Below are 24,212 nucleotides of genomic sequence, written 5' to 3'. Positions count from 1 at the left end.
TGACTTTGCATTTATCTCTTCGGGACCACCATGCCTCTAGCTCTTGGAGGGTCTAAGACAACCAGACTTATGTGACCGTACCCTCGAAGCACAGCAAGTCCCATATTTTAAACACACAGACATAATTTGAGGGTGAAAGGGATTGTCGAGAGTCGTTCAGTCCGACCTTCTCACACTACAGGTGAAAAACAGATCTGGAGGGCCCTGAGGGCTCCTGCCCAAGGCCAAGAGTCAGTGGTCGTTAGGGGTTGAAAAGGCGCTTCAGGACAGACCCGGGAGGACACCACCTACTGCCCAACCCAGCGGTGGTCCCAAGGAAGCATCTCCATTTCATAACGGGGTCTGGTCAAGTCACAGGGAGAGGTAGCAGCAGTTTGCTCCCTCATCCTTGGTTTTCATCCTTTCACATATCAAGGGTCTTGTGAATGGAGCAGCACGGGTCATTAAAGTAGCTGGCTGTGCGGGACACAACAAGGACCAATGGGGCTGGAGAGATGGCTTAGAGGTTAAGAGCACTGGTTGCTTTTCCGGAGGTCCTGAGTTCAATTCTCGGCAACCACATTCATTTGTAATATCTGGTGCCCTCTTCTGGAATGCAGGCATACATCCATGTAGACAGAACGTTGTATACATATTAAATAAATCTTAGAAAAGTTAGAAATCTTAGAGGAAAAGAAACGGAACAAAACAACGGCCATAACTAGTTCGGGGGGTCGTGGCAAGTACTTTCAGATGTGCCCAACACACGGGGCTGGGGCGGGCGGGTGGGAGAGGCCGACTGTCGGAGCGAGTGAGCGCGCGTGCGCCGAGGCTTCGGGCTCCTATTGGTTCCCATGGTCAGAGAGGCGAGGCCTCGGCACGAACTTCCTCCCACGGTAGCTTCCGCGGCTCAAAGCCTGCGTACCGACCCTCAGCGGGAGCCTGGAACCCCCACCGGCGGGCGTGGTGGTGGGGCCACTGGAGGCCTGAATCGGGTGGCGTTCTGGCGTGAGGAAGCGAGCTCTGCGACCCTGCGAAGTGAGAGCGCGGTCACTCCCTGCCCGGGTCCCCGCCCTGGACGGGGGCGCGCCTCGACTTGCCTGGGCATCCCTTGCAAGCGACCTCCGACCCCTGCACCTGACGGTCACCGACCTGACCCAGCACCACCCCGACCTGCACTCGGCTGAGGGTCACTCCCCACTTTCAGCCGACACAATTGATCACTGTACCTAGATTGAGACTTGTAGACCGAGCTCGGGACCCCTTTGCTTCTTGCATGAAAGCTTGAGACCGACTGCCCAGGATCCCCGTTAAATGCTCTCTGTCGTTCCTATTACAGATGGATGGGGCAGAAGGTAGCACGGGGCAGCTGGGCCCAGCGGAGCGATCCCACCGAAGCAGCGTTTCCTCCGTGGGAGCCCGAGGTAGGTCTCTACCCATTTTCATATCTTCTGTACTCTTTTTGGTCCTAGCTCTGGGGACGTGGCTCCCGTTTGTCTTCTTTTTTCAGCAAGTTAATGTTATAGTCAGTAGGAAATACGATGTGTTAAGGTGTGGCAAACTCACAGAAGTCAAAGGACCTAGCTGGGCTCTGTCACCAGCTTAGTGACCAAGCCATCCTCTTGTTGAGTCTTCTCCCATCTGTATAAAGGCCTGTGTTCCAGTGAAGACAAGTGGAAATTGACACCACACTCTCTGTTCCATTTCGTTCTCACAAGCAGTCTTTTGAAAGCGAGGATTTGCTTCCTCTTTTATTGGAAGGCAGTTTGGCCCCAGAGAGCTTGTTAGGTCCAGACTCCCGGAGCCGGCCAAAGGGATCATGAACTTGAGCCTTCAGGGCCCCGTTTTCCTGCCTATAAAATGGATCTAACTGCAGTCTCCTGGAGGAGACTTGTTTGATCTCTCAAAGTAGCTGCTGGAGCAGAAGACATAGAATCTAAAGAGTGTCTGGGCCGTGTTAGCTATGTGCCATCCCCAGCACGGTCACATGCTTCATCGGGTTGGTTGGTGGCCCTTTGAGGAAGGGGTGTTAACTGTTTTTACAGATTTACAACTGACAAGGAGCCCCACTGTAGTCAGCCAATAAGCAGAGAGCAGGCAAGGATTACAAGTTGAGAATCTAAGCACCCGAGCTCAGTGTTCCTTTACTGGGCCTGTGGTTCGGGGATAGGGATTTGAACCTGGCCACCCTGGCAAGCGTCTTCCACTGGCTCTGGGCTCCAGATGGGAATCCAGTTTGTTCTAAGGGAACACTTGGCTATTTGAGTTGTTTGTTTTTTCCTAGTGTACTTAAAGCTATCTGCAAAAGCCACAGTATTGATCCTTAGAGTTTTGAAGAGTCCCAACGAAGCTGAGACCTGGCCCCTGCGGTAACCTGGGGTGGCCTTGGAAATTGTCATTGCTCTTAGACCCAGACTGAGTCAGAAGGTCACTAGTTGGCTTTGCTCCCAGCCTGATAGGGAAATGTGACCTCAGAATGAACTACCCCATCCTCCTTCCCCACCTGAGAAACATTGACAATACAGCAGTGTTTGATGCTGCCAAGGAAGGGAGGTGGTTTTTATGGCAAGCCTTAGGGGGTGAGGTGGGGCTGGTACCTGGGCCACAGTTCTGGGTAATTTGAGGTCTCAAAAAGCCCTTAAAGGCAGCACTTTTATTTATTTATTTATTTGGTTTTTCAAGACAGGGTTTCTCTGTGTAACAGCTCTGGCTGCCCTGGAATTCGCTTTGTAGAACAGGCTGGCCTTAAACTCAGAGATCCGCCTACCTCTGCCTTGTCAATGCTGGGATTAAAAGTGTGTGCTACCACTGCCTGGTTTATTTATTTATTTGTAGAATACTGGGTCTCGCTATGTAGTCCAGGCTGTCCTAAAACTTGAAGCCCCCCCCAGCTGTAGCCTCCTGAGTCCTGGGACTACAGGTGCATGCCCCTATACCTGGCCATGAGCGTCACGGTTCAAGGGATCTTGAGGGGATATGTGTAGCCTGGGTCATGGTGAGGGGGCAGAGAGAGGGTGGTGGAGAATGCCTCATTGGCCTGGGGGTGGGCCTCAACTGACCCTGTCTGACTCACGTTCCAGTGGCTGATGTGCTGGTGTACCTTGCTGATGATACGGTAGTGCCCCTGGCCGTGGAGAACCTGTCCTCCGTCAGTGCCCATGAGCTGCACCGTGCAGTCCATGAAGTCCTGCAGCTTCCAGATGTGGCCCTGGAGGCCTTTGCACTCTGGCTTGTTTCCCCTCTTCTGGGTAAGTGGGAACTGGGGCAGACAGAGGGCTTAGCTATCAGAACCTGTCAGGGAAAGGTGGGACCTGGTGTGTCCCAGAGCCCAGAGGGGTTTCTGGATCCTTTGTCGCTGCCTTTTCTCTTGTGCTGGTGCAGCGCTGCTGGAGCCCCTGCTTATAGAGCCTGCACTCTGAGCCACACCCTGGAAGTGTGAGTTCAGTGTTTCCCCCGTGGCTGCAGTGTGAGGTCCTCAGATCTGGAGTACTAGGCTGGTGGGTGTCAGGTCCGAGACAGACCACAGTGCCGAACCTCTGGACCGCTGGCAGTAGGGAAGAGTGTGGACGTGGCTCAGGAAGTAGTCCTGAACAGGGACACCTTTGCTTAGGTGTGGGGCTGCGAAAGAAGAGGAACATGGCCTTCTGCAAGAGGCCCTGCCCTACCTGGCTTATGGCTCCACGACCAGATTTTCTGCCCTTGTAGGCTGGGGCCCAAAGTGGGATGGGAACGGAGACAGGATTTTATAGACGCTCAGGCCAGCAGATGAATAAGTCCCTCACTGTGGTCCCTGAGCCTATTGACATGGGAGGAAAGGGACTCAAGGAAGGTCATTGTCATCATTTTGGGAAGTAGATCAGTGCTGGCATGAGGCATGTTTTCTGAGCTTAAATTTTCCTTTGAGGGCTGGCAAGATGGCACAGTGGGTAACAGCACTGCCGCTAAGCCTGGTACCCTAGTATGACCTTTGGAACCTGTGTCGTGGAAGGAGAGAACAAGTCCCTTCAGGTCGTTCTCTGACTTCCACATTCGTGGCCACACATGTGCACACAATAATAATTAATGATAATGATAATAACAATTTTTTAAGTTGAGCATATATCAAAGTATGTTTTTAAAAAGTTCCCTTTAGTAGTAGATACTTGCCTAGCGTGTGCAAGGCCCTTGGTTCAGTCCCCAGTGTTGACAAAAACAAAAAAGAGTGGCTATTCCCTTGTTGTGGAGGAAGGGGGCACTTGGTCTCAAGAATTTGAATGGGACAGCCTAGGTCAGGCCCCAGGGATCAGAATTGCTACCTTCCTCTCCTGGGGTCCCTAGGGTTTCTGCCTCTATCCTGTGGGAAGAGCTCCATCCCCCATCCTTGCTCCTCCCTGCCCCCCAGCTTCCTGCAGTTGCCTTCCCAGGCTCACACCCACCCTCTTCCTGCCGTCCCAGCCCCTCCTTTGCCCTCTGAGCTGCTGGTCAGGCCTGTGGGCCCCTTGGCTGTTTGGAAAGCTGGGGATAGCAGGTCCTAGTGGGCGGCCCTATTCTGCCGCGCGAGAGCAGCCGGCTCCAACTCTATTTTGTTCATCCCGCTCCCTCCTTCACACCCCGCCCGCCAGTGACTAGAGCTGAATGCAGGCCTGTGTGGCACCACTGTCCAGGAGAGTGCCTGCGGCTGCACACTTACCACCTCCGTTCTTCTCAGGCTGGGGTGGGCGGCTGAAAGGCTACTTCAGTGCAGAGCAGTGACCTGCCTCCCCAGCTATGAGTGCCTGTGAGGCAGAGGCCGTCAGGCTCCTCATTTTGCTGTGTTTGGCCTTCTCCCCATGTCTACATGGAACTGGCGCCAGGATGATGTCTGCTAGGAAAGACAGTCCACTCCAGAAGTCAGACTGTGGTGTTGAGATAGCCCTGTTCTGATGGCGGGATCTCTGGGACATGGAAGGGAAGGCGGGAGGGACACACCCCGTCCCCAGGATTTTCTCAGTGCTGGGACGGACAGGGACTCAGACCCAGGGGGTTCTGCATTGGAGGACTGAGAGGACATCTTTACTCTTGAGTCAGCTGTACACTGAAGGGAGGTTTGGGAAACTAAGTCTGGTCCCATGTCGCTGCGGATGGTGTGTGGCCCTGGGCAGTTGCCAGCCCTTGTGGGTTGCAGGTGAAATGAGTGATCTTGTTGCCCCATAGCCGCATCTTGTGAGCCTGTGGACAGTGGGAGGATGGGGGAGGTGGAGGACATGAAGGCTGTGGACCCTCTCTGGGAAAGCTGAGTCAGAAATAGGACAAGAAGAGTTTGGAGCTAGATGCAGAGGTTGGATGGGGGAGGCTCGAGGCAAGATGGCCGCTTGGAAGCTGGGGCTGCTACTTGGTCAAGATCATGGCACAGAAGGAAGGTCCAAGTGATCAAAGAAGCTTTAGCATCTGGCTGGGTGGCAGGACAGAGTGCTCAGCCGTTAGTGGGGAAAGAGACAGCCAGAGGGAAAGCGTCCGTGTCTGGCAAGCATGTGGTGGCATCCTCACCGGACATCTTCGCACACCCCTGCGTGAGCCCAGCACTACCTCACCTCTCAGTTAACATCTCAGGACCCCAGCACCGAGTTCCCAGGGCCCCAGTGTACAGCTGAATCTCATCTGCTCTGGGTTGAGACAGGTGGCTAACCCAGCCTGGTTCTCTCCAAGTAGAGTGGAGATCTGGGTTGCCCCAGGGCGAATACATTTAAATCATTTGACGTGACGCTGGGCCTGCTCAGTGATTGTTGGATGTGACTGTCCTCATTGTTGGTGAACAGCATGATGGGTGGATAGGAACCATCGGCCTGGTCCGCAGCTTCATGGCTGTCTCCTTTCTTGCCTTGTAGAAGTGCAGCTGAAACCCAAGCACCAGCCCTACAAGCTGGGCCGCCAGTGGCCGGAGCTGCTGCTGCGCTTCACGGATGCCACAGATGACGATGTGGCCATGGGTTAGTGTCGCTGGGGCAGGGCTCCATCTTCCCTGTGGGTGACAATGTGGCCATGGGTCAGTGTCACTGGGGCAGGGCTTCATCTTTCCCTATGGGTCAGTGTTGCTGGGGCAGGGCTCCATCTTCCCAGCAGTCTAGGGGGCATCTGAGGGGGGTCTTGAGAAGGCTCGACTGGGGGCGTTGAGAACAGAGTTGCACTGTGTGTTTATTCTCTGGTCAGCACCCCCCATTCAGGAGGGCTCTCTCCAGGGATAAAAACAAGGTTGGGAGCTGGGGTGGGGCCATTTAGGGCAGGGCGAGGTGGGCCGCATAATGCAAGGGGACCAGGCACTGACTCCAGCTTCTCTCCCCAGATGAGCCTTCCCTTCAGTTCCGAAGGAATGTATTTTTCCCAAAGCGCCGAGAGCTCCAGGTAAGGTGTGCCCAGAGCCCAGTGCCCCCAACCCTTAGCTGCGTAGACAGCCGTGCCTTGCCCAGTTCCTCTGAGCCATTGTCCTCATGCCACACCGGCCTGCAGATCCATGATGAGGAGGTCTTGCGGCTCTTCTATGAGGAAGCCAAGGGCAATGTGCTGACTGCTCGGTACCCTTGTGACCTGGAGGACTGTGAGGTGCTGGGTGCCCTCGTGTGCCGTGTGCAGCTTGGGCCCTATCAGCCTGGCCAGCCTGCTGCCTGCACTCTGAGGTAAGGACAGTGAGGCCTGAGATGGGCACCGGTGGGAAATACGCTCTGCAGGAGTCTACCTGCAGAACTACCAAGTAGTTCTAGGTCCTGCAAGGTGCAGCAGTCCTGAAGCCAGGCATCTGATGCACACATGCTCACTGGGTGGCCTTGGTGAGAGGTCTCCACCTCTCTGAGTTCCCTTTTCCTCGGTCTGTGGGCAGTGGATACACACACGAAGTGAGTCTAAGGCATCCTCAGGCAAGGGATGTGCACGTGCGGATGGAGCCTGTCTCTAGCGAAGTCTGGAGGGAGTGGTGCCTTTGTTCATTGGTGTCACAGTCAGGAAGTGCCCTTGACACACACACACACACACACCTGCCCAGTAACCAGTAACAGTTCAGCTAAACTCCAAACAGCAAGAATAGAATCCTGTTTTCCAGACACTCACCAAGCCGCTGCCTACTTCTGGTTTGTCTCTAGAAAGACGAGAGTTGAGTCTGCCATGATAGCAGACCAGGTTGGTCTCTACCTCCACAGAGGTTAGAAATAATTCCAGGGACAAGGTCTACTTCACACCTGCGATCACTTGGGAGGCCGAGACAGGATTGCCTGAGTTCCGGGCCAGCAAGGGCTAGCTTCACACCTATGATCACTTGGGAGGCTGAGACAGGATGGCCTGAGTTCTGGGCCAGCCTGGGCTAGCTTCAGACCTGTGATCACTTGGGAGGCTGAGACAAGGATGGCCTGAGTTCAGGCCAGCCTGGGATAAGAGTTGTGAGTCAGGCATGGTGCCTTATCCTCATAATTACCATAGACACTCGGGAAGTGGAAGCAGCATGATCAGGAGTTCAGGGCCAGCCTGGGCTACATGAAACCCTGTTAAGACAAACAACAATCATGACAAAGTCTGGTGACTAGTAAACTTCCATTCTGACCAATTTCTAATCAGGGTTCCTTGTTCCCCCAATCCTGCAATGGGTAAGTCAACAAAGAGAGACCCTGTGCTGATACTGTTTGGAGCCTGGCAGGACTATCCTGGGTTCAAAGCCCCGTGAAGGCCTACAGCTGAGCTGTCTAAGGCTGGTGGCCATGTATGGCATCCTGGACCTCAAGATGGGCAAGTCTGTTTTTCTTGTGCCCGAGAAGAAGCCCAACTCCAGGGCTGGAGAGATGGCTCAGTGGTTAAGAGCACTGACCGCTCTTCCAGAGATCCTGAGTTCAATTCCTAGCAACTATATGGTGGCTCAAACCAGATCTCATTTATAATCTATAATGAGATCTGATGCCCTCTTCTGGCGTGCAGGTACACATGCAGACAGAGCACTCATACCTGAAAAACACCACACACACACACACACACACACACACACACACACACACACAAGCCCAGCTCCGCTCATTTGCACAGGAAGTTCCTTTGCTCACTCATGTGACATGCAAGTCCAGATGGCCAGGGTGTCCTGGGCTGAGCTCAGCTGTGTCCAGGACCCTGTGCTCCTCATTGTCAGTGAGCTCTTGTCTTCTTGGCTCAGCGTGTTATTCCCTTGTGGCCAGGTGGCTGTGGCAGCTGTGTTGCAGAGGAGAGGTGCCACTCTCCTTACCCAGCTGGAGCCCCCAGCCTGGCTCTCATGACACATAGCTTATGCCAGGCCCACCTGGAGGAAGGAAGTACAGGGGCTAGGCCACTGCTGGGCTGCAGCTGTGTCTCCCGTGAACCCCACTGTAAGCCTGCACACACCCAAGAGCTGAGAATAGGCTTTTTCCACGACACATGGAGCTGTTGTTCAAAAAATAAAAAAGGACTTGGGGTGACTGGGACACAGATGGTGAAATGGGCACAGCTGGAGTCCCCTCTGCACCGCACCTAGGACTCGGCTAACAGGTTCCTTCCTGGCCTTGCCTTCTCTTCCTTTGGAGCAGCGCCCCTCCCCATGGCCTGGGCATTTAGATTCCAAACGCCCAGGTCTCCTCTCTGGAGAGGGTGACACTGGGGAGGTTTACAAAGTTATGAGGACTATGTTGGGCTCTCTGTGCCCGTGGGGTCTATGGTTCTGTTGTAGCAGGGCCTGGACCCACAGCTCTGGATGTAGCCAGTTCTCTGCCAGCAGGAGCCGAGGTGACGTGAGGTGTAAAATGGCCATACTTACACCAAGAGCCTTCCTGCCTCATGTTCCTGTTTTCCGAGTGGGTGGGACTTTTTCCACCAAAAATGGACGTGGATAGTGTGGTACGTGGTGCTGGCTAGTTTTATGTCAACTTGACCCAAGCTAACATCTGAGAGGAAGGAACCTCAATAGAGAAAATGCTTCCAGAAGGCTGGACTATAGGCAAGCCGATAGCATGGACCTGGGACCAAGCTATGACCCTCCCCTGCCCCCAGAGTGAGCCTGGAAGCTGTAGCTGTATGAGGAAGGTGCCCTGTTTTCCGTGAGTCTGTGATGATACGGTTGGTGTTCAGTCATTCTTTGCTGAACAGGACACTGAGAGGCTGTCAGTAGTTAGGGTTCCAGCCACTGTGAGGAAACACCATGGCCAAAAGCAGCTTGGGGAGGAAAGCATTTGCTTGGCATATATTAACCCGAATCACCATCCACTGAGAAAAACCAAGGCAGGAACTCAAACCAGGTGGGTATAGCTGATGCTGAGGCCATGGAGGCTGCTGCCTGCTGGTTTCCTTTCATGGCTTGCTCAGTCTGCTTTCTTTGTTTTTTTCTAGACAGGGTTTCTCTGTGTAGCCCTGACTGTCCTCGAACTCATTCTTTAGACCAGGCTGGCCTCAAACTCACAGAGGTCCATCTGCCTCTGCCTCCTGAGTGCTGGGATTAAAGGTATGCGCCACACCTAGCTTCAGTCTGCTTTCTTTCTTTTTTTTTTTTTAAAGATTTATTTATTTATTATGTACACAGTGTTCAGCCTCCATGTATGCCTGCAGGTCAGAAGAGGGCACCAGACCTCATTACAGATGGTTGTGAGCCACCATGGGGTTGCTGGGAATTGAACTCAGGACCTCCGGAAGAGCAGTCAGTGCTCTTAACCTCTGAGCCATCTCTCCAGCCCCTTCAGTCTGCTTTCTTATGAAACCCAGGAGCACCAGCCCAAGGGTGGCCCCACTCACAGTGGGCTTGGCTCTCCCCAATCAGTCACTAAGAAAATAAAATGTCCTAGACAGGCCACAGCTGGATCTTATGGAGGCATTTCCTCAATCGGGTTCCCTCTTCTCAGGTGATTCTAGCTGGGTCACAGTGACACAAAGCTAGCAGCTCAGAGTGTCCCACGTTCCTATCATTTGGGTAGAAAAAGTCCCATTCGCTCGGGAAACTATCGTCCAGCTTCAGAACACGGCGTCGTTCCGCCACCTGCTCCAGCCAAACTCTTCTCTTCCCCTGCCCTCTCTGGTTTCCCATCCTGACCTGAGCACCTCCTGAGCCTTCTGTTCTCCCCCGCCACCCTGGCCCTGAGAGTCACCAGACCTCATTTGGTGGGAAAGGGGTTCTCCGTAGTGCCCAGCATGCAGTGGGTGTTAAAATGTTTATCTCCTTCCCTCTTGGGTGAAGATTGGTCCTGGTGACACCCTGTCTGTGTCTCTGCCAGCTTAGAGTGTTCTCTTCAGTTTCCTGGGTGAACAGAAGGTGCCGACAGGGAAGGAGAGAGCAGGAGCTGAGTGTGGCCTTAGATGGTAACCCTCGCCTGTCCCTGTGGCCCAGGCTTGCAGAGCCTTTGTATTTTAGTGTAAGGGACCTGTTACTAGGAAAAGGGTGGCACCTCTATCCCTCCTCTTTTGATAGGCAGGTGCCCTTGCTGGTCTCAGTGTCCTGTGGGGGCCCCAGTCAGACCACACCGTGCTTGCTGCTCTGGGCTCCCTCCTGCTTAGAGCATGTCCCTCCATAGCTTAGAAGTTGTTATGAGTTCCCTTCTTCTGGAACCCCATTTTTATCTTAGGAAGAGCATCCCACCCCCAGCTCAACAGTGGAGCAGGCCACTGCCGGGTGGGGACGGTGGGGAATCTCTAGTTCAGGACCTCTGTCACCCTGCTGTGTTGTGGGGTGTTTGTATACTGTGTGAAGATACATCACTGTGATTGGTTTAATAAAGATCAGAATGGCTAGTAGCTAGGCAGAAGTTATAGGCGGGGCTTCTGAGGGGCGGGGGAGGGGGATGAAGTTAGAGAAGATGCCTGTTGGATGCCTGACTGATGATTGCACGTGATCTAGGCTTGAGTCAGACGCCAAGGAGATATGGAGGGAGTCGGACATACAGAATTAAAGAAAGGTTAAAAAAGAAAAAAGGTAAAAAGCCACGTGGTAAAACAGATTAATAGAAGCAGGTTAAGTTACAAGAGCTAGTGGGACAAGCCTAAGCTAAGGCCGAGCTTTCACAATAAGAAGTCTCGTGTGGTTATCTGGGAGCTGGTGTACAAAGAAAGACTTGGCCATGCTGCTACACAGCAGAGGACCTTGATACAGTCATGCCTTGAAGGTTCCTCAGCCCTGCCACCTGCCAAGCCTTGCCCACCCTGTGAGGGAGGTACTCACACCCTGAAGACCTCAGCCACCCAGGAAGGGCCATTCTTACCCCATTTTCCTTCCCCTGCAGGGAGAAGTTGGACTCTTTCCTCCCTGCCCACCTCTGCAAGCGAGGCCATGGCCTCTTTGCTGCCTTTCGGGGCCGCGGGGCCAAGACTGGGCCAGGTGAGCAAGGCCTGCTGAACGCCTACCGCCAGGTAAAAGAAGCAACAGGGAGTGAGAGTGAGCATGAGGCTGCCCTGGGCTCCCACTATCGCGCCTACCTCCTCAAGTGCCATGAGCTGCCCTTCTACGGGTAAGTGGTGCATCTCGGGAGCTCCTGTCCCCTGTTCAGTGTCCTCCAGACCGCCCCCAGGCTTGACAGGGTGGCAGCAGGAGAGCCCACTGTGCTCCAGTGGCACCGTCCTTCTTTTGAAGAGCTGGCTTGCCGCACTTCCTCCCATCTCTAGCCGGCATTCCTTCCTCTGTCCTCCCCGCCACAGCCCTCTTTGGCCTGGCTGGTTGCCCTTTCAGCTAGTGCTCTCGCTCCCACAGTGTAACAAATAATCTCTCTTGCTGGCCACGCCCCACACAGTGAACATGCTGCCCTTTGAATGGGAAACCAGGGGTAGGGAACCACTTGCTGTAGCGGCCAGAAGAGCAGAGGAGGTGGGAACAGTAGTCTAGACGCAGATGGTTTTCCAAAGGAACCTGTTGTGTTGGCCAGCTGTCATGTGCTGGGACCCAGGCTTCAGTGGAGCAGGCTCCTTCAGGTGGGAACCTGGTTTGGGATGTGCCAGCTGGAAGCTGCCAGTTAGAGAAGATGCCTGCCGGATGCCTGACTGATGATTGCACATGGGCATTTGGGTTCCTGGCTGGACTGTTTCAAATCTGGAGCCCTCAGAAATGGCCGGAGGGAATGGTGCGGGGGAGACTGTCCAGGCAGGAGTGTGTCTCCGTGCCAGGCGCCACGTGCTGCAGCCCTGCGTCTTCAGGGTTTCATTCTTGTGCCCTGTCCAGCGCATCTGCTGTGAACTGGCCTCTGCCTGCTGGAAGTGGGAGAGTCAGGCAGGATGAGAAGAGGGTTAGGAACAGCGAGTATGCGCCAGATGGAGACGCACACCTTTAATCCCAGCACTCGGGAGGCAGAGGCAGGCTGATCTGTGAGTTCGAGGCCAGCCTAATCTACAGAGCAAGTTCCAGGACAGCCCGGGCTACAAAGAGAAACTCTTGTCTCAAAAAAGAAGCAGCAAGTGTGCCTAGCTTTTATGGAGTTTTATTGGACAATGGAGTAGGAGATGTAGCCCTAGCAGGGACAAACAATGTGGTTTTTATAATGGATGAGGTGACATTTTGTGTGTGTGTGTGTGTGTGTGTGTGTGTCCCTGTGCATATGCTCACTAATGGACAGTCCAATAGTGTGTGAAGTTAATGGAAGCTGGAAGGGGGGGTGCACTTACCTTTAGTCCCCTCCTGCATGGAGAGAGCTGACTTTGCCTTGGGCTTTGTCTTAGGCAAGTGCAAGAGGCAGGGGTGAGCCTTAAAATGGTGAAATCCTGGCCTATCATAGAGGAGACGGCAGCGAGGCATCTTACCACCCTGAAACCACCTCACTTTGCCCTTTAGTCCTAAGCCCAGATGCCACTGTCCTAGGCAGCCCTGACTTCCTGAATGCACCAGCAGGCCCCTCCTGCTAAAGGACTTTTGCCATGGACAGAGCAGCAGGCTCAACCTTACGCCTCACCTGAGGCACCAAGGCTCCTTGAGGTCCCTGACACACCTGGCTCTATCTTTCCTGAGTTTGTCCTTTCCTTCTGCCCACAGGGCCCACCCTGTGTTATAGCCCCCAGGTCCTCCTTCCCCTGTTCAGTCAGGTGTTACCATCCCGGAGTTTCTACCCTCCATCCCCCCAAGGCAGGCTTTTGTTTACCCCTCAGTCACCCAAACAGCTCAAGCTTCCGAGTGCCCAGAGTAGTCTCCTGTGTGTGACACGAGTGCCTTTCAGGTGTGCCTTCTTCCATGGTGAGGTCGACAAGCCAGCACAAGGCTTCTTGCATCGCGCTGGGCGCAAACCAGTTACCGTGGCCATCAGTCTGGAGGGTGTGCATGTCATCGACAGCAAGGAGAAGGTACCACCCCAGTCAGCCCTCAGGGTGGGACTGAACTGTCCTTAGTGGGGAGAAAGGAGCTCACCTAGGTCACAGGCGTCTGAGGAACAGTACTGAGTAGACAGTGTGGGTGACTCTGCCTTCCACGGATGTCCCTGGAGTCGTGCTCACGCATTGAGTCTGTTCTGGGTCTGCTTTTCTGAGCCATGCCGAGGGGTGGCAGCTGGGACTGGGACCGAGTGGGTAGTGTCTAGGAGCTCCCTGGTTTGGTGTCTGCCTTACCTCTGGCTCACCCTGTAAACAGGATTGTGCACAGCCCTCCCTATGCAGCGGTTGCCAGCACCTGTCCCTGGCATGCCGGTCCCAGCTGTCCTCAGGGCAAAACCCTTGGCCTGGCTGATTCCCTAACCGTCAGGGGCCTGACCTGCTGGGGGGAAGCACTGAAGAGTACGGATTCCTGGCTTTGTCCAGATAGAGATGCAGAAGTAGCGTGAAGGTCTGTGGTCCAGTCGGGGGTAGCAGTCTGGCCTTGTATATACCCAAGGCTCTGAGTTCAGTCCTCAGTGACACAACAAACAAGGATAAATACCCTTCAGCCCAGCAGAGGGAGGAAGGGGCAGGCGATCCTGTGAGCCTGAGGCTAGCTGGGACTTCATAGTGAGACCCTCTCAGAAAGGAAAATAAATCAATATGGCGAGGCAAGCGCCCAGGATGGGGATCCAGCGGGAAATGGAATTTAATAAGCCAAGTCCTTGTTCCCCAGCATGTGCTGCTGGGGCTGCGCTTCCAGGAGCTGTCATGGGACCACACTTCCCCCGAGGAGGAGGAGCCTGTGCTGTGGCTAGAGTTCGATGGTGACAGTGACGGCACACCTGTCAACAAGCTCCTGAGGATCTACTCCAAGCAGGTACTCTTAGACAGAGGCTGGGTCCAGGTCCCCAGTGCACCCCAAACCACGGGAGCTCTCAGATGCCCGGGAAGGAGCATGGAGTGCTGCCCAGGGCCTGGGAAGAGGGTGTCTGGCTTCAGTTGGCCCGAGCAGCTCTGGTGAGCCCTGCACCTGCTCTGGGATCACACACCAGGGGGTGACAGCTGCAGGCTGTCCCTCGAGGGCCAGCTCAGGCTGTCTGCACAGCCATGCCTTCCCTGTCACAGGAGCCCCTGAGAGGACAGCTGAGGAGCAGGTGCAGAAGGACGAGGCTCTGAGGAGATAGAGCTAGTCTTTCCATCCACCGCCCATGCTTCTCCCCTCCCCTGGCCACGTCAGAGCTGCCCGTGCTGTGAGCCTCTCTGGGGACTGTTGATGGCCCCGCTTTCTTCTTTTAGCACGTAAAACACATGTCCTCTCCTTTGATCTTCCAAACAGTTGAATGCCCAGATACTACTGAGCAGCAAATAGGAACACAAGTTGTATTGGGCCCTTCACTGTGTAATGTGGCAGCCATCAAGGGTGGGGGCTTTTCCCTAAACATCATGCTTCTAGATTCGCCCATATTGTGTGGTGTGTCCATTCTCTTTTCTTTGCTTTCTGCTGCTGGGATCAAAGCCAAGGCCATACACTCAGGCAAATCCTCTGCCCCTGAATGACCCCACCCCAGGTCCCCATCATCCCTCTTCATTGTTGGTCAGCTGCACAGGTGCACAGCTCGCTCACCCACTGAAGAGCCTGTGAGTTGTTCCCATGCCGACTTTTGGTAGTAAGCTACACTGAACATTTGTGCATAGGGTTTCATGTGGACACAGCCCCTCTTTTTTAAGTTTTTGCCTGTATGTGTGTCTGTGAGGGTGTTGGATTCCCTGGAACAGGAGTTACAACAGCTGGGAATTGAACCCAGGTCTTCTGGAAGAACAACCAGTGCTGCCAACCACTGAGCCATTGCTCCATCCCCGGACCCCCCCTTTTTTTTTCTTTTTAAAGATTTATTTATTACATATACAGCATTCTGCCTGCATGTACGCCTGCACACCAGAAGAGGGCACCAGATTTCATCATAGATGTTTGTGAGCCACCATGTGGTTGCTGGGAATTGAACTCAGGACCTCTGGAAGAGCAGTCAGTGCTCTTAACCTCTGAGCCAACTCTCCAGCCACTCCCCTCCTTTTTTTAAATCATACTAAAACCTGTGAGTTTTAATTAGATTTAGATGCTGGATTGTGCACTTTTAATTGAATTATTCCATTTTAATAGAAACAACCAGTCTGCTTTCCAGAGCTCCGCACAGCTTCGTGTTCATATTTCTATAGTTGCTCTCCACAGTGGCAAGCACCGGGTATTGTCTGTTTTTATTTGTTTGCTATTGTAATAGCCCAATAGTGGGATGGACACTGCAGGTTTATCCTAATAATACTATTAATGATGCTATCTTTCCACACTGGCTAATGCCTGTGCGACTAAGGTCAGCTCAGATCAATCATTTGTCGTGTGTGTGTGTGTGTGTGTGTGTGTGTGTGAGAGAGAGAGAGAGAGAGAGAGAGAGAGAGAGAGAGAGAGAGAGAGAGAGAGAGAGAGAGAGCGCGAGCGCTATGTAACCCTGGTGGCCTAGAACTCACTCTCCTGGTAGTACTGGGATTAAAGGCATGAGTCCCTTCTCCCTCCCTCCCTCCCTCCCTCCCTCCCATGCACGCGTGTGTTTGTAGGCAGAGTCCCCTATAACCTAACCTGGCTTCAGACTTGCTGTGTAGTTGAGGATGACCTTGAACTTCTGATCCTCTGGCCTCTGCCTCCTGAGTGCTGGAACTGCAATTGTAGTGTGAACCACCATGCCCTGTTTATGTGGTGCTGAGGAATGAGGCCAGGGCTTTATGCATGTTTAGGAAAGCTTTCTCTGAGTTGAGCCACATCTCCAGCCCTAGTTGTTTTTTAAGACAAGTTCTCACTGTGTGGCCCTAGAGCCTAGTATATAGGCCATCTTGGCCTCAGAGTTGGGCTCCCAAATGCTAGGATTACTGGTGTGTGGTACCATGCCCAAAGTCATTTGTTGGCTATAAAGAGTTTTTGATATACAGGTCAAGATTGTGTTGTGCTTATGGATAACCAGTTGTTCCGTTTCTGTGGGATTCTTCTTGCTAAGTCATTTATGTGATGTCATATGTATGCAGGGCCCTTGGAGGCCAGCTAGAGTTACAGGAAGTTGTGGCTCGCCTGACCTAAGCACTGGTAACTGAACTTGGATTCTCTGGAGAGCAGCGAAGGCTCTTAACCTCTGAGCCCTCTCTGCAGCCCTGGGTGTGGTTTGTGTTGTTGTTTTCCGGATTCCCTGGTCTAAGCCGTTGGTTTGTCTGTATCATTCACTAGTAACCACAGTAGGTCGGGTGCCAAGCTCCGTAGAAGCTGGCCGTCCCTTAGCTGAAATGCTTGGTACCGGGCGCGGTGGTTCACCCTGCAGACCCGGGCAGGAGGCTCGGGGAGCGAGAGTGCTGGCGGCACAGTATTAACCCGCATCTGATCCCAGGCTCCCACATGAAAAGGCAAATGTCATCTGCACTGTAAACCCTCAGTCCTGTGGTAAGATGGGAGGGAGACAGGAGACTCCTAGAAACTCATGGGCCAGCTAGATGGGGTACTTGGCAAAGCTAAAGAAACGAGAGATTCTTCCTCAAGCAAGGTGGAAAAGAAGGATTAACTCCCAAACATTGCACACATGAACACAAATAAGTTTTGTTTTGTTTTGTTTTTTTTTAATGAAAGAAGGAAAGAATGAAACAGTGGCCGGAGAAACGGCTCAGGGTTAAGGCTTGGGACTGGGGTCAGTTTGCACCCCCCCACATGGCGGCTCATAGTTGCCTTTAGCTCCAGTTCCAGGGGACCCAACACACTCCTGACCGCCTTGTTTACCAGGCACACACATGGTACATGTATACATGTAGGCAGAACACTCATAAAGTAATAATAAACCTTTTTAGAAAGAGAAGAGAGTGCCCGATTTCAGAGTTTCTTCTCTTTGCAGTGTTTACACATGCTTTTATCAGTTGGGCATTCCTTATTTGGAGTTCTGAAATGCTTAGCAAGCTATTTGAAGCCAGGTGGCACATACCTGTAATCCAATCCAGCAGGCAAGGTGTGAAGATAATGAGGCCAAGGCCAGTATGGGGTCTCTAGCGAGTCCTACCTCAGAAGGAAGGAAGGGAAGAAGCGCTATGGATTTGTTACTCAAAAATCCCACAGCCTGCACTTCTGCCAGCTTCCTGCCAGCTCTTGAGGGTTTTCTGTGTGGCTGGTTATGTTGTCTGAACGGGGGCAGCCTGGTCTCACCTCCCGATCTGCATGCTTGTCACACTTCAGTCTTTGTCCTTGACAAGAGTTCAATGACAGTCAGGACAGTGGTAGACAGGTGTCTCTGGCTTTCGCCTGACCCAAGGGAAAACATAGTCCCCCTCAGCAATGTGGGTTTAGCTCAGAGCTTCCTAGATGCCTTGGACGGTTAGGGAAATTCCCTTCTAGTCCCACTGGCCAAGTTCTATGCCGTGACTGTTGGTGTGGCTCATGAGAGGATGTGTTGTAGTGGCTGAGCTTTTCCTTAGGCACGTTAGGACAGGACATGCAGAGACTGAGGCCTAAGGTCTAGGAGCTTGTCTACTCTCCTCTTGCTCCCCAGGCCAGGCTAGGCTGCTGTGCAGGCCTCAGGCAACACTGGACAGGTGGCAGGGGCTAGACCAGTGTCAATGGTGTCAACTTGCAGGCTTCTGATTCAGTTCAGGTCTCTGCTTCTCAGATGCACCAGTAAGCAACAAGCTGTCCACCCCCTGTGCAGGGCCACACATACAGTAGGTGCTCAGCAAGCCGTTTCCATCCCCTGCGCAGGGCCAGGCACATAGTAGGTGCTCAGCAAGCCCGTTTCCACCCCCTGCGCAGGGCCAGGCACACAGTAGGTGCTCAGAGACCCCATTTCCACCCTCTGTGCAGGGCCAGGCACACAATAGGTGCTCAGTGAGCATGTTGCCCAATAAAGATGCTACCTCTGTGACGAGCAGAGCCCTAGGCCAGCTGTCATGGCGCCTAGCTTGCTGTTCCCCCACTGTAGCTGTTGTGTAAAGAGGCGTTTATTTCCAGATTTCCAGACTCCTGAGGTGTCACATTAGAACTGCTCAGGAGTCACCCCAGCCAGTGACCTCACTCTCGTCCTTAGGCCAAAAGTGTCTTCAGCTAGCACATGGGCAGCTTTGTTCACCCAGACAGCTCCACCCCTATCTGTGGCAGATTTCTAGAAGCCCAGTCTCCTCACAGCCTCCTGAGCTGTGCCTTCTGACTAGCATCCTCCTTTCTAGACCTTACCTCTGAAGTCATATCAGAGACACCTTCCCTGCCCTCTGCTCCTTAGATGTAGATACCCTGCCTTTTCTCTCCTCCCTTCCTCTGCCCCCCACCCACCAGGAAGCAGTGGTGTGTGTGTTTATGGCTGTGTGTCTGTACTGTGTTCCTCAACAGTTGCTGCTCTTGGCCTCACACCAGCCCCTCTCCCCTCCCAGGCTGAGCTGATGAGTGGCCTCATTGAGTATTGCATTGAGCTGAGCCAGGCTGCTGAGTCCACTCTGCCCCAGGAGAGCGCATCTGGTCCTCAGGAAGCTCCCAGCCCCTCTCCACCTCCCACTCAGCGCCCCAAGCTACGGAGGCAGGGAAGTGTGGTGTGTAGCCGGCTTCAGCATCTCTCCACCATCGACTATGTGGAAGACAGTAAGTGGTGTGTGTGATAGCACACACGGTGTGTACACAGCACGCACGTGCACACATGCCACAGGGACTCCAGAGGGTGGGTGAAGGAAGACGGGGCCTCGGCCCTTAGGAACGTTTCCTCTCTGACCCATCTACTGCTTCACTGACAAACATGTCCATTATAGCATCTTCTGGAACATGGAAAACAGGAAGGAAACTCTTCATGCCTTTTGTTTCATTTTTGGGTCATTTTTCTTTGTTTTAGTTTTTTGAAACGGGATTTTTCTGTAGCTTTGGAGCCTGTCCTGGAACTAGCTCTGTAGACCTGGCTGGCCTCGAACTCACAGAGATCCGCCTGCCTCTGCCTCCCGTGTGCTGGGATTAAAGGCGTGCAGCTTTCATTTTTTAATTATTTTATATCTATAAGTGTTTGTCTGCATGTGTGTCTGTGTACAACTTGGTTGTCTGGTGCCGAAGAGGCCGGAAGCGGGAATCAGATCCCTTGGAACTGGAGTTACAGATGGTTGTGAGCTGCCATGGCAGTGCTGGGAATTGAACTCAGATTCTCTGGAAGAGCAGCCAGAGCTCTTAATATTTGAGCCATCTTTCTGCCCCCAGCATGCATTTATTTATTGATTTAGAGATTTATTTATTATGTATACAACATTCAGCCTCCATGTATGCCTGTACACCAGAAGAGGGCACCATTATCTCGTTACAGATGGTTGTGAGCCACCATGTGGTTGTGGGAATTGAACTCAGCACCTCTGGAAGAGCAGCCAGTGCTCTTAACCACTGAGCCATCTCTCCAGCCCCTATTTCTTTTAATTTTAGTATATCACGTACTATCTTCACTGTAGCTCGTGCTTGAAATTGTCCGCAGACACCCTGACCCTGTGTAATTGTCGCGCTTTCGTGTGGCCTGGGTGCGTGAAGGGTGCTAGCTGAGCATGTTGGGGAGGCCCGTTGTCGGAACTGCATGTTTTCCTCACGAGTTGATGGGGTTAGGATGTGAGCAGGCACACCAAGGTGTCATTGTCATCTGTTGGCTTCCGAAAGTCACTCGGCAGAGCCGGTCTGGAGTCCTCCCTCTGGCTGGCTTGGCGAGGTGGCCATGGTTCCCTATCTTGCCGCTGCTGATGGGGTCCGGGATGGAGATGGGCTCCGAGTGACGACAGCTTCAGGGGAAGTGGTTCAGAGTCCAGACTCCGCACCCAGCCCCTCCTCTCAGCCTGTCTCTTTCACCCTCACAGGCAAGGGGATCAAGCGGGTGAAGCCAAAGCGCACCACATCCTTCTTCAGCCGACAGCTCTCCACCAGCCAGGGCAGCTACACTGTGGTACAGCCCACTGACAACAGCCTGGAGCAGAGCTGAGGGAAGCCATGCCTGACGTCTGGGCGCCCCAGACCTGAACAGGCACTGCCCCAGGCAGGACCAAGCCACACTAGTCCAGAGGCTGTGGGCCCGGGGCTGTGCTGTACACCATGGCCTGCTGGAAAAGTGATGAACAAGCCTGCCCTGAGCCTGATGGGAAGAGCTGGCCTGCAGCACTTTCTACAGCCTCCTCCTCCTCCTGAACTCCAGGCCAGCAGCTGCCCCTCCTGCTTTTCCCGCAGGGACTGCTGGCAGCTCCGGTGGCAGGGGACTGAAGCTGGAGCTCAGGACCTGGCAGTTCAGTGCTTGCCTGGTCTCCGGGACCCTGGTAGCCTTACCTTGTTTTCCTTCTGTTGACATTCCATCCACACATCCTCTCAGGGGGAGTGGGACTGGAGGAAGGCTCTGCAGGTGGAGGCTGAGCAGACAGGCTGCCTTCCTGTGGCCTGTGCTGCCTGCCTCTGGGCTGGATTGTGGCTGTCCTCGGGACTGGCTCCGCACGGGAAAAGCCCTTTCACCTCCCTGGACTTGAATGGCTCTGTCCCACACCTGCCAACCCTGTTTTCTTGCGATCTGGGTCTCAGGGTGTTAGACTTTGTCTTGTCTCGTCTGCTTTGAGTGGTTAAAGCCTGGGACCTGCAATTCCAGCTGTTCCCTTGCTAGTGTCTGCACTGCGCTTTGGGCTCCCTGAGGCCTGCACACTAGCGCAAGCCTTTTCTCCTATGGATGCTGTAAAGGGGCCCAGCTCTGCTCCCTTTCTGTTCTAGAGAGGAGCTGGTCCAGGGAGGGGTGCTTTCCAGACCCTTAGGCCCCTCCATGGTGAGTATGCGGCTCTTAGTACTCCCTGGGAGTTCCCACAAGGTTTCAGAGACACAGAACTTTGTCTTCTCAGTGGAAAGCCGCAGAAATGCAGCCCTTCACATTTCTCTATGCGGAAGGAGCTTACCTGCCCAGTGAGCTCCAGAGGTCTCGGCTGCAGAGAAGGGAACGGCTGCCTTGGCTTTTGGAATGTCTGTCTGTAGGGTCATGTCGCCTCCACTGTAGTCGATCCTCTTGGAGTCATGTGCCTTCCCAGAGCTACCAGCCACACACGGCAACAGTCTTGGTCATCTCGACTGCTGTGGATGGCTCCAGGTGTGCTGCGTGAGGGGCCAGGACGTGTGTGTGTGCACACACAAACTATGCATTTCCTGAAGCATCACTTGTGCCTTAATCCTCTGGGACAGTGTGACTAAATGTCCCGAGTGTCCTCAGACTTTCCTGTCACTTGACTTATAATTAAAACCAGTGCCTACCACACTTGGGAATGGTTTGTCTTATGGAATAGCCAGAGTGTCCTAGCCGGTGTGCCTAGACTCTAGTCTCAGGACTTCACCCCAGTAAAGTCTCAGCTGGTATCTCCTGGATATTGCTGGGTCCCCACAACCCCCTAGGGAGAGGCGGTGAGAAGGCATGAGGTCAACAACATAGACATTGTGAGTCGGGTAAACGACAAACAGGAGACTCATTTATTTAGCAATGGGGAGAGCCTTATACCCTCAGCACCCAGGCATTCCAATCCATTGACTTCATGTGCTCGCTCATTGGCTAGGCACAATCAGGACCTCTGACAACACCTGGTCTACTCACCTCTCGGCCTGGTAGGCCTTAACTTCCTACATATCCACCTTTTTTATTTATTACATGGGCACTCAGTAGGCACCTTTTTGGGGTGACTCCTGCCATAGTCCTAGTCAGGGCTATGTTCCAGGGTAGGGGGCATGAGGATTAGAAACATTAGGTAGGAGGAAAGAGATAAGAAAGAAACACAGAGACACAGCATAGTACTGGGAGGGCAACTCAATCCTCGCCCGTGTTTATTTTCATACGCTTTTATACCCCAATACAAAAGGGGGAAGAAAGTAAAAGACTGCTTTTACAGGACACAAAGGACAACCAGAACAGTTACTTACTTGCTCCAGTACTTGCGACATCAAGCCATTAATTCCTAAGTAAACTATTTGGTGTTTGGGGCAGTGAACCCACCCTAAACAAAGTATCCTGCTGGCAGCTACTCCCTAATCAAGCCTCCTATTTGAAAAGAAGGAGCAGAAGTATGCTTGAAGTCTCTGACCTTTGGTAAGGGTGGAACAGATTTACCTCCATGGGCCATCTTAATGTCCAAAACCCCAAGTAACCACATCCTGAACTCTTAGCAACACACACAGTTAAGAAATAGAGTCTAACAGTTGTACACACATTTAATCCGAGAACACCAGTTGTCAACAACTTTGAAAGATCAAAAATAAGCTCAAACTCTCTGACCTTCAGACAAAGTAGAATAGGCTTACATTTTTGGGTCTCCACAAAGAGCCTTTTTATATTATGCCAAACTCATTCTTTTAAAAAAAAAAAAAAAAAAAAAACTGAGTCAAAGGCCATAACTTCTACCCTTAATAAATGAGTTTGTTTGTGGAGGGGACAATGAGAGCAAGAAAGGGGAGTATATACATTACCCATCCTGGGTTTTTCCCTCCTAGGTGGAAGCAGGACCCATACTGGCATCATGGCAGTCTGAGGAAACACAAGCATAGCCTCACCCATGGGTTAGCGAGGGTTGGCAGAGACGCCCAGTGCTTGTAGGCCAGGTTGAGCCTCTTGTCATCAAAACTGAGAAAGTTCATGTGGAAAGGACATGTTGAGAATCTCTCCTATCTACCCTCTAGCAAGATAGTTCTGGCCCACATCTTTTTTTTTTTTAATATTTACTTATTATGTATGCAATATTCTGTCTGTGTGTATGCCTGAAGGCCAGAAGAGGGCACCAAACTCCATTACAGATGGCTGTGAGCCACCATGTGGTTGCTGGGAATTGAACTCAGGACCTTTGGAAGAGCAGGCAATGCTCTTAACCTCTGAGCCATCGCTCCAGCCCTGCCCACAGCTTCCTAAGAGCTCTGTCCCTGCAGATTGCAGAGGATGCCAGTGGTATGGGAAATCTGCCAGATCCCCAGAAAGTTATTGAATTGTTGAGAGTCATAGGCACCCCCCATAACTACCATGGCCAACGTATGGGCCTTGATAGCATGAGCAGCTTTCTCCCCAGAAAGGGTGAGGGCATAAACAAAGGAGGAGCGGGTATCCATCATTACATGAACATATTTAGGATTGCCAAAGGAGGCATAGTGGGTAACATCCATCTGCCAGATGGCGTTAAGTAACAAGCCCCAGGGATCAACCCCTGCGCATTGAAGCGGTCCTAAGGGGGCAAGAGGGGCTCGAGTGGCACACGCTTGGACAAATGTTTACATTGGGAGACTTTGGAAGAAATCTGCAGATTCCGTGGAGACAGATGGAGCTGCTGCTGCTGCTGAGCCTGGCTTGCTCTAGGAGATCCATATTGGCTGCTCATACGATGGTGTCTGAGTTGATAATCCGGGTAATTTGGAGTGAGATCTAATATGTGACAGGTACCAGGGCTCAGTCCTCTGATTTAAGACATCCTGTATGAGCAACATAGTGCTGGTAATGGGGTTCTGTGAGTCTTTGACCCGAGAAAAAGCCAGCACACAAACTGGCTACCAGCAATGATGCCAACAGCTCAGTCTGGCACTCAACTAGAAACCTGAGAAAGGCCCATAGCTCACCCAGTTGAATGGAACCAGGGTTAGGGATAACATAGGTAACATTTTTGGAGCCAGGATACTGGATAAGAACACCAGATCTGTTTTTGTTGGAATTTGAAAAGGCCAGGTGCATGAGGGATGAGCATGGAGGAGGGGCTACATGGGGCTCTCTCTTTATTGGAAGTGCAGGGAGTCCTGCTAAGATCTTGGTTTTGGGGAAGTGATTGTCTATAGTTCCTGTGAATTCTGCAACCATTTCCTGGAGACAGAGTCTGCACCAGAGGGACTGGGTGGTTTTTTCTTTGTTTATTTTTGGTTTTGTTTATTTTGGTTTTGTTTGGTTTGTTTTTTTTTTTGGGTTTTTTTTTTTTTTTTTTTTTTTTTT

The 24,212-nt window shown here is 52.6% G+C and overlaps 1 protein-coding gene across 1 annotated transcript; it reads left to right on the top strand.

Moving 5' to 3' along the window:
* The first annotated feature begins 852 nt into the window (after positions 1–852).
* On the top strand, positions 853–21,521 carry Frmd8 (FERM domain containing 8). The gene is made up of 11 exons (XM_050137410.1): positions 853–1,017; positions 1,319–1,403; positions 3,060–3,227; positions 5,823–5,924; positions 6,278–6,336; positions 6,442–6,608; positions 11,181–11,405; positions 13,095–13,218; positions 13,961–14,104; positions 18,664–18,868; positions 20,101–21,521. Exons 2-11 carry the CDS (start codon positions 1,319–1,321, stop codon positions 20,220–20,222), a joined length of 1,401 nt encoding a protein of 466 aa, XP_049993367.1. The 5' UTR covers positions 853–1,017; the 3' UTR covers positions 20,223–21,521.
* Positions 21,522–24,212: the final 2,691 nt, after the last annotated feature.

Source organism: Alexandromys fortis, unplaced genomic scaffold (genome assembly GCF_014885135.2).
Source record: "Alexandromys fortis isolate MF-2015 unplaced genomic scaffold, M_Fortis_MF-2015_v1.1 scaffold_3, whole genome shotgun sequence".
NCBI lineage: Eukaryota > Metazoa > Chordata > Mammalia > Rodentia > Cricetidae > Alexandromys > Alexandromys fortis.
Note: the sequence above shows the minus strand (reverse complement) of the source record. Positions and strands in the feature narration are given on the sequence as shown.